The 9,781-nt window shown below is 31.0% G+C and overlaps 1 protein-coding gene across 2 annotated transcripts; it reads left to right on the top strand.

The window, feature by feature from the left end:
• The first annotated feature begins 449 nt into the window (after positions 1-449).
• On the top strand, positions 450-9,781 carry LOC110644391 (protein LIGHT-DEPENDENT SHORT HYPOCOTYLS 10). 2 transcript variants are annotated; one of them, XM_021797127.2, is made up of 2 exons: positions 450-1,174; positions 9,323-9,781. In XM_021797127.2, exon 1 carries the CDS (start codon positions 601-603, stop codon positions 1,141-1,143), a length of 543 nt encoding a protein of 180 aa, XP_021652819.1. In that variant the 5' UTR covers positions 450-600; the 3' UTR covers positions 1,144-1,174; positions 9,323-9,781. The 2 variants fall into 2 exon arrangements, with proteins under 2 accessions (XP_021652819.1, XP_021652818.1); XM_021797126.2 differs by having other exon boundaries at positions 453-1,174; positions 9,344-9,781.

The following is a 9,781-nucleotide window of genomic DNA, read 5'->3' as shown; positions in this document are numbered from 1 at the left end:
TTACTTTATCCCTTAGTGCTGATGAATAGATGATGGCTGCAATAATTTCACTCAGTAAAACCTTAAAAAGATCAAAATACATTCTGCTGGAATCTGGTTTAATCAATAATCCTTTAGTGAATTAAAATTTTAGTTTTTAATCTTTTATATTATTAGGGTTGATTTTGTTTTCTACAGATTTGAGGGCGATCGAGTCAAGTGAGTCACTAGCAAGTTGCACCGACTAATGAGTCATGGGTCGAGTTTGGACATAATTGAAAGGAAATTAAATGATGGTAATGATTGTATTGATGATGGCATAGATCAATTATGAAATATAAATTAAAATAAAATAGTTAGTGCAAAATAGTGTCAATGGAAGAAAGAAATAAAAATTAAGAGAGGAAGAAAAAGAGGAACAAAAGCACCTTCATGGGACCCATAACATGTCTCCTGATAGACTCATAGATGTGATTTTCATCTTTCTCCCCACTGCACTACACTATCCTTCTTTCGCATCCTTTCTCTTTCTTTCTTGCTCTCTAACCCCCACCTTTTTTTTTCCCATTTCTTGCTAAAAATACCCAAGAATTTCTCCAAAAGAAAAAAAAAAATTTAATCATGTCAGGTGACAGACCTAAAGATTCTGCGGAAGGGTCCTCGCGATCCGGTGGTGATCATCAGCAGCAGCAGCTAATTCCTCAACCGGCTCCGTTGAGCCGTTACGAGTCACAGAAACGGCGGGATTGGAACACTTTCGGGCAGTATTTGAAGAACCAGAGACCGCCAGTGTCACTGTCGCAGTGTAACTGCAACCATGTTCTTGATTTCCTTCGGTATCTTGATCAGTTTGGGAAGACTAAGGTTCATCTACATGGGTGTGTGTTTTTTGGACAACCAGACCCTCCCGCTCCTTGCACTTGCCCTCTAAGGCAAGCTTGGGGAAGTCTTGATGCCCTAATCGGACGGCTAAGAGCTGCTTATGAGGAGCATGGAGGATCACCAGAGACAAATCCTTTTGGAAATGGGGCTATTCGTGTTTTTTTGCGCGAAGTGAGGGAGTGTCAGGCTAAGGCAAGAGGGATTCCATACAAGAAGAAAAAGAAGAAGAAGAATCAAATCAAGCCAAGAGAGGATGCAAAGCCTTCGATGCAGCCAGCTTAATATCAACTCCTTTTGCTTCTGCAGATGAATGGTAATAATTCTGCCTTGGAGTTATACAAACACACACATATACATGCAGAAATACATGTATGTTCATACACATATAAATCTATCTATATGACTGAGTAGTATAGTAGTTTGATTTGCTTCAAAATTCTCTAATTTTCAGAGGCAAAATGTACGGCAATCTTCATCTAAATGACAAGCAAATAAATCAAAATCCTACTTAATTATAAATCGATTCCTGAAAATGGGATTATAACAATTGAATTACAATTCAGAATAATATAACATCTGAGACTAGAAAAGACTTGAACACACCAGCTAATTCAGAGAGGACATAATGAAAGAACTCGATGATCAAACCTGATTGCGTATATGGTGTTTTCCTTTGTGTCATAAAACCCTAAACCCATATCGCAAAACCCTACTCCAGGCAACGCTGTGTATATATGGAGTGAAGAAGAGTGTGGGTTTAAAGCCTGGGTTTTATGGGATCAATAAGCTATGATTGGACTGAAAGATAGAAAGAATAGACTCTCTCTCATATCATGCAAAACACTGTTTATACGTTTCCCAAATTAAATAAATCTGAGTTGCTTACTTTTTCCCTTGTTTTTGGCTCTTTTTTTGATTCTCTGTGATTTTTGTGCTCCCCATGAATGACCATGTGATATGCCATACGTTGCATGTGATTTCATATACTCATTTGACGTCTCATTTCTATTCTGTACGTATAAATGTCTATATATGTACTCCTATTATTCCAAAACACCATCATCTTCCCTAACCATTTCCCATACTTAGTTGCTTCCCAATTATGTATATATAACAATATATAATAGTTTCTTTTCTATGGTGGAACAATAATCTTTTATTTTTAAAACAATTACTTTCATCGTCTGCAATAATTTTGTTCTTGGTTTGCTCATATAAAGTTATCACATATTGATGTATGATAAAATCTATGTTAGGATCAGAATTAGTCTGCATGTTTAGTCTATTTATTTTGTAGAAAATAATTTATATATAGAAATATTTTTTCATAGAAAATATTTTTTATTATTTAGTTACAATGTTAAATTAATAATATATATTGATATTATGTATATATAAGTGTTTTTATATTTTAATAAGATTATTAAAATTTAAAAAATAAAAAATAACTTTCTTTTTTAAAAAATAAAAGTTATTTACTTTAAAAAATATATTTTTAAAAAAATACTTACCTGAAACAAATAGAAACTTCAAATTTTTATTGTACTTTCTTTTTTTTAATCACATTTTTAATTAACCGATTAGATGTGAGTCTCTTACTTTTTACAATTTTCACCATTGATTTGAATAATTTTTTTTTTTTTTAGCAAAAAAAGTAAAACTTTGATTTGTGCAGGAGAGATGTATTTTGGGAGTAGAATATCTTCAACTTGTATTGATTTTGTTGTTAGTGTGTGCTTCATAGAGTCCAATCATCATCATTATCATTACATTGTTTATTTTTTTTTATTTTATTTTTTTACTATAAAAGAGTACGAAAAGTATCTTTTGATTTTAGTATGGAGATTTCAATACTTAGGTGTTTTTAAATCTTATAAATAAATCTCAAGTTTGGTTGTGTACGATACATCATACTTAAGCCATGTGAACCTAATTCAAAGCATTTGAAGGAGGTGTAGATACAACATACACTCAAATTAACTAAATTTTAATCTTGAAATACATATATACTACTTGATATGGAGGAGATCATCTTCTATTTTATTTATAATAAGAAATAAATAATCTTAAGAATTGGTTGAGATTTCACTTTCTATTTTATTGATTCGAGCTCTCTCATCTTGAGATTAGAGCTTAAAGATAGATTTTTTTTTTCTTCTCCTTATAATGAATTTCTCATAATTTACATAACTGGCATTTTAGGAAATGTGAAAATGTATTAAATTCAAGAAATTTCTTATTTTAGATCAGTCCATTATGAATCTAAAATACATGTTATTAAAAAATAACTCAATTTAAAATTTAGTTTAAGATTGTAGGTGAGGGCCCTATAAATAATGTTACATCTTTAACACACCCGCAAAAGCAAATGTCCACTATGTTTAAAGCGTGAACAAACATAAACTTACTTTTTTTTTCCTTATCACTTGTGATCAGCTCCTTTTGAGTTTTGATTTGGTTTTCTTGTAGTCTCTACTTTGTCTTGTTTTGTTGTGTACTAGAAGGCGTTGTTCCATCCAACTTAGGGACTGATTTTATATTTGTTTTCGGGTTTTTGATTCTTTGTTCTCTTGGTCATGTTTACCTATTTTGCTTCCTTGGATTTTTTAATAAAATAAACTCTTTCCTTATCAAAAAAAAAATAATAAAAAGGGGTTGTCAGGATTTGAACACTAGACTTTTTTGTTTGAAAGGCTTTTGATACCATGTCACTAAATTGAAAAGGTGGAGGTGAATGAATAAGCTAGAAAAGTATGAAGATTGGGCTTTTGTATACTGAGACCAATTATTGCTAAAAGGTTAAAACTAACCAATTAATCAGTTCTCCATTGACCCCCTTTTTTATAAGCTAAATTTTTTTATTAAATAAGAAAATGAAAAAGGACAAAAAACCAGCTACAGGAGATCCTAGACAAGCAGATCTACCCAATTACACCCACCTAACAACTAACCCCCATAGCTGATGAAAAAACGCCCCCAAAAGAAGACAACAACAAGAATGGTACATCATCAAGGCAACAATAAAATAAACCAAACATTACATGATAGCAATAAAATCCTTCTGTCTTAGGGACCTTGTTTTTGCTAGATAATCAGTAATGGGATTAGCCTAACGCCTAGTGTGGATAAAAGAGACACTAGATAACATAGCCACCAAATTTAGGATTCCCTTAATGCTTTCACAAAAACTCCAAGGCTCTTCTAACTTGTCATTTAACCATGATACCACGTTATGGGAATCAGACTCAATAACTAGTGCTTGAATGCCATTCAAGAATGGCTACATTTGCTTAGTAATAAGAAGTGCTTTGAGAATGACTTGAACTTCAGCCTCATTAGCATCTATAGCATTAGAAGGACAAGAAAAAAAAACACACTTAAAGCAGCCTTTATAATTTCTCAGTACTCCTTCGATTCCTCTGTGCCTCTGATTTTGTGAAAAAGAGCCATTTGTATTCCATTTTAGTGTGCTTGTTTGAGGGTGCTCCATTCTAAATTAGGTCTATTCTTTTTCTCATTCACCCAAGATTATATGCATTCTACCTCTTGAAAGAGCTGCAAACCCGTGTAAGGGAAGCTTTCCTCTAAACTTTTTAACCAAATCAAAGCCTTATGAACGATTAAGCAACAAAGTGTCATATGGCAAGGATTGGAGCCATTAAATACTACATTGTTACATAGTAGCCATATCAACCAAAGGATAGAAAGGAAGATACATAGCCAAACTTTGCATTGCATTTTCTCCATGACCAAAGCTCTCCATTGAAAAAACAAATCAGCCAAATTACAAGGAAAACAAAATGAAATTCCCCACCATTATAAGAAAAAGTGCCATACTTTAGACAAGAAATTGCAAAATAAGAGCAAACGAATTGAGGATTCACCAAACCAACCATAAAGAGGACAAACATTTTCAATAATTAGTATAATTTCAAGACCAAAGAGCCAAACATGTACTGGAATTTTGCCTCTCAAAGCCAACCAAGTAAACATCTCCACTTTTGGTGGAGCAATGTTTAACCAAACATAAGGAAGATCCTTATTAATTGAGCAATAATCTGAAATTATAACCTGGTAGAGGGCCCCTATCAAAAATTTTCCACTAGGATTACTTTTCCATATCACTCTATCCTCTTCCAATGCACATAATGTCTTGCTATTCACCAACTCTAATAATGAGAGTAACAATGAATAATTCCTTCCCATAGGTTGTGTCTCCCATTCCAACATCTACTCCCAACACCCATTATTCCATGGTGCCTTGTATCTGTGTTAAACTCAATTACTGAGTGCATAAATCAACTAGAGAACGTGTCTTTTACTCATACTTATCGAGAGGCCAACTCAATTGTTGATGGTCTGTCAAAGCAAGGCTTAAATCATAGTGATAACTTTGTTGCATTTCTCTAATTTTGGGTTGCTACCTACTGTTTGCTTAGCTGTTTTGCTATTTTTACTAGTTTGATTATTGCCTTTTGTACCCTTATTTTGTGCTGGCTTCTAGGCTCCTTAGGACTGGGTGTATGGGGATCGCCTATTGGCGAGGGTTGGTTTCATGAGCCTTTAGACTCTTGCAATTTTATTTTCTCATATTCAATAAATTCCATATCATAAAAAAAAAAAAAAAACCCATCATTCCATCTGCCAAGAGATTTAATTTTATCATCTTTGTTCTTTGATATTGGCCTTTAACCCTTATAAACCCTTTAAACTTGATGTCTCTTTTATATTAATGTCTCTTTCATTTTACTGAATTGAATTGGCTTACTTGGGATTAGACCAACCAATGCCAGAAGGTTAGAAATAACCTATTAGTTAGTTGGCCATTCATCCTTATAAACTCCTTAAACTTGAAGTCTCTTTTAAATTTGGGATTCTTTTCACTCTCTGTCAAACGGCAACTAGCACATTTGATTGACCCTTGAAACATGAAAATTTTTAACTAAAACCTAAACCTTGAAATGCAGTGGCAACACTGGGAAACTGAACTTGAAACTGAAACGGGCTCAACCTGCTCTGGTATCATATCAAAAACTACTAAACCTAAAAGTTTAAGCTTGCTTGTTTGCTTTGGTGCCTCTTTATTCCCCTTATTGTATTTGTTCTTCTTTTTTTGATGAGCAATAATCTGTAAGTTTTCTTTGACTTTAATAATATTCTTTTTGCTTATTTACAAAAATCTAAAAGTTTAAATTTGTTGGTGAGAGCTCAAGAATAATTTATAAAATAGGTGGGATCCACAAATTTATATATTGGGTATATTAAATTAAGTCTAATATGTTTTTTCCTTAAATTCAAATTAATCCTCATTATTAATCTTAAGAAAACCACACTTGATAATCAAAATTACTAAAAAGGAACTTAAATAAAAAGAGTTACTTCCAAGAAACTGAAATGGCAAAAGGATGCTTAATTTCTTGAATTATGCATATGTGACACAGATTACAGCATTACAGGGAGAAAGGATGTTTTGAAGGTTACTGGTACAACTTAAATAAAAGTATTTTACTATAAATAATTTTAATTTGGCATATGATTTAAACCATAAGTGCCTAAAATTAAACTTTAAAATATAACATCAATAATAATACCAACAAACATATATAGCCTCAAAGAGCTGGTCTAACTCCTTTGCGCTTGTTGATGAGCTGACAAATGTTATATATAATATTCTTCGCTTTCAACAACAAGGCAAATTTAGGCGTATATATATCTGTCAGTATTAGAAGTGGAAGTTTCATTAATTTAGCTATCTCTTTTTCATAATATATAATATACACACTAGAGTCATCTCAAGGACTATAAAATCTCTAGTTTTAATCCCAATCGAAACTACACACACAACACACGCACACATGTTTTTAATATCATTTTGCAGGGATATATAGTATATGGTGCTTAGATTTTATATTTATAGTTTCAGTACTTTGCTTAGGGTTGTACATGCATATATGTACACACACACACACACACATGCTTTTAATATCATTTTGCAACGATATATAGTATATGGTGCTTAGATTTTATATTTATAGTTTCAATATTTTGCTTAAGGTTGTATGTGCATATATATATATATATATGGACTAACATTTCCACTCTAGAGAAATTATCATAAATGTAATTAAGAGATTTTCAGAATACAATAACACCATTACCACAGTATATATATGATTTAATACCAAGGGTTGAATTCTTTTATATTGTCAAAGCTACATAAGCAATGTTATAGTGATGATTAATATATAATTAGTTTGGCATTACTTTTAGAAATTTTGTTAAGAAAAACAATTTTTTAAATACATTAGTTAGATAGTATTAAAAATTAAATTTGAACGTATTTTAGCCATAATAACACCAAAAAATAAAATTTTTTAATTATTTTTTTAACAACATTTAAAATGATTAAATGTTACTTTTCCTGAACAGTTTCTTTTTTTTCTTAAATCTTGGAACTTAATGTCAAATATAACCTAAATATATAGATATTTAAACTGAATGAAACCATCTGATTTATATACTCTGATCTATTTATGTACAATTTTAGGCTTTCAGCTAATTCCAATTTTACATTTGAAAAAGGAGAAAATACTATTATGAAGTTGAATAATGATAAATGGTAGCAAGGGGAGTTTTTATATATAAGATTAGCAATTTGTCTATACATATACTTTCTATTAGTTTGATATGCTTGGCAATTTACCTAGGTGAAAAACAGTTCATGGATGCAAAATGTTTTTTTTTTTAAAACAAGAGATTTATTAGACAAAGAAAAACAGCAGAGGTAAGGAGGGGGAAAACATGCTAAATTCTCTGTTAATTCAGTTATTTTGAGTAATTGAAACAACATTTGTGTATATATACGCCTTGTTCCATACATCTACTATAATAAATTTAGGCTTTAATGGGATATCTTATATGCTACTTTTTTTTATTTTGATAAGCAAAGAATAAATTTATTAGAGGAAAAAGGGGACCAGGGTTAGCTCATATGTTATATGTTGTTAAAAATTTAAAATATATTATTAATAAGACTTATAGCACATAGTAATATGTATAAACCCCATAACCTAAAATTTTTAACAACACTTTCACACTAATTTACAGTACTATTATGCATGATGTTGTATATATTATATATTACTTTATATGCTATCTTTATGTATAAATACGTTACTTTGATGTTATTTGGTTCTTTAACATCATGGACAAAATGATGTTAAAAAAATTTTGTTGAGCCTATATTTGTTGTAGTAATTTGAACAAATTTCCAGAAAAGTACTAGAATAAATCAATAAATCCAATATTTCTATTTAAAAAGAATTATAAGTTTTTATTCCTTGCTTATATATATATATATATATAAAGTTTTTTTCCTTTGAAAAGTGTTAATCAGAAGTAGCCGAAAGCAAGTGAATGTTTTTGGAATTTTAGTAAATTAGCTATTTATGGATATATTTGTGTCTGTCTCTATACATAAATGAATCTAATTTAAAATATTTCAATATCAATTATTGTCCATTATTGCTTTTTATCTTTTTTTTACCGCTTTCTACTAGTTTTTGTGTGTGTGTGTGTGTGTGTAAATTAGTAGGTAAAATGTAGGGTCGATGGAATTAGGGTTATGAACAACTTTGTCAAGAAATTTCACTAGAATAATGTAGTCAGCTTGTAAAGAATAGATATTATTCGTTTATTTTTCATAATGTTGTAAGCACATAGCCAAACCTTGCTAAGTAATTTTAGACATAGGTTGTAGCTTCAACTTTCTCTTATGGTTCTTTGTGCTGCTTTTTGTTTTGATTATCGCATATAGTATAAAGAATGCATTGGATGTTTGCTCGGTTCCACTTTTTGTTTAGCTTTTGCCTATATTTAAGTAGGTAGAATTACTCATGGCAATCGATGGAGTTATTTCCTTTTCCAGACACATGCATGTCACTTACACATTAAATCATAAAGAAACAAAAAGAAAAAGATACTAGGAAGTATATGTAGCAAGAACTTTTGATAGTTAAATTAGTTAGGATTTGAGTGAATTTTCAATGAATATCTTTTCAAAAGGAATAACAGGAGTAAATGAGAGTAGTGATATGCTAATTATCATAGAGTCTAAAGAGTAAACGAGAAAGAAGCACCAAACTAAATCACATAGGCCATTTTTTTGGTGGAAGAGCTCAACTTAAAGGAGGTTCGGTGCATGATGAAGGCCTATTTTGACGATCCACACCCTCCGTATCATAATATATATAAATGCATTTAGTGGAAAAGCAATTTTGTAGAATAAAAAATTGTTTACTTAGAATAATTAGCATGCACCTGTGTTGAAATACAAGAATAAGACTGCAAAATTCATTATAGTATTACTATTGCCTGCTATCTTTACATTTTATTTCATCTAATCTTCTTCAATTATAGTATAAATGCAGATTAAGCCTGAGAAATTAATCAACTCTTTTAGCCTCTACTGTGAATCTTGCAGGGTCACAGAATAGGCATCCGTTGGATATGAGCAGGTTATAGAAAAGGGAAATGATTGAAGTTTGTTCTCATCTCTAGATGGGTATTAGGCTCTCCCATGGCAGATATATTCACATATATATATATATATATAATATATCAAAGAGCAGTGTTAGCTACTTCTAAAATAATCATTGTGGTACGGTGAAGGATTTGTAGATGATAGGAATTTACCATGCACTTGATTTGTAATACCCTTATTACTTGCTACTAGACTTGTTAGAATCCTAAACGAAGCATGCAATATCCTCTTCTATATTTCTTTGGCGCATACATATATAGGAATGTTTTCGCATACGGTGAAAATGGCATAAGCTTTTCTACCAAATATCAACTTTTTTATCATTGTTAGATGAGTTGTAATTATTAGTTATTAATTACCCTTTACCTGTTTCAGTAA

The sequence above is a fragment of the Hevea brasiliensis genome, chromosome 11, assembly GCF_030052815.1.
Source record: "Hevea brasiliensis isolate MT/VB/25A 57/8 chromosome 11, ASM3005281v1, whole genome shotgun sequence".
Lineage (NCBI taxonomy): Eukaryota > Viridiplantae > Streptophyta > Magnoliopsida > Malpighiales > Euphorbiaceae > Hevea > Hevea brasiliensis.
The sequence above is the reverse complement of the archived record's forward strand: the minus strand, read 5'-3'. Positions and strand labels throughout refer to the sequence as shown.

Coding starts and splice junctions, on each gene's coding strand:
- LOC110644391 (XM_021797127.2), top strand. CDS start 601: ATGTCAGGTGACAGACCTAAAGATTCTGCGGAAGGGTCCTCGCGATCC.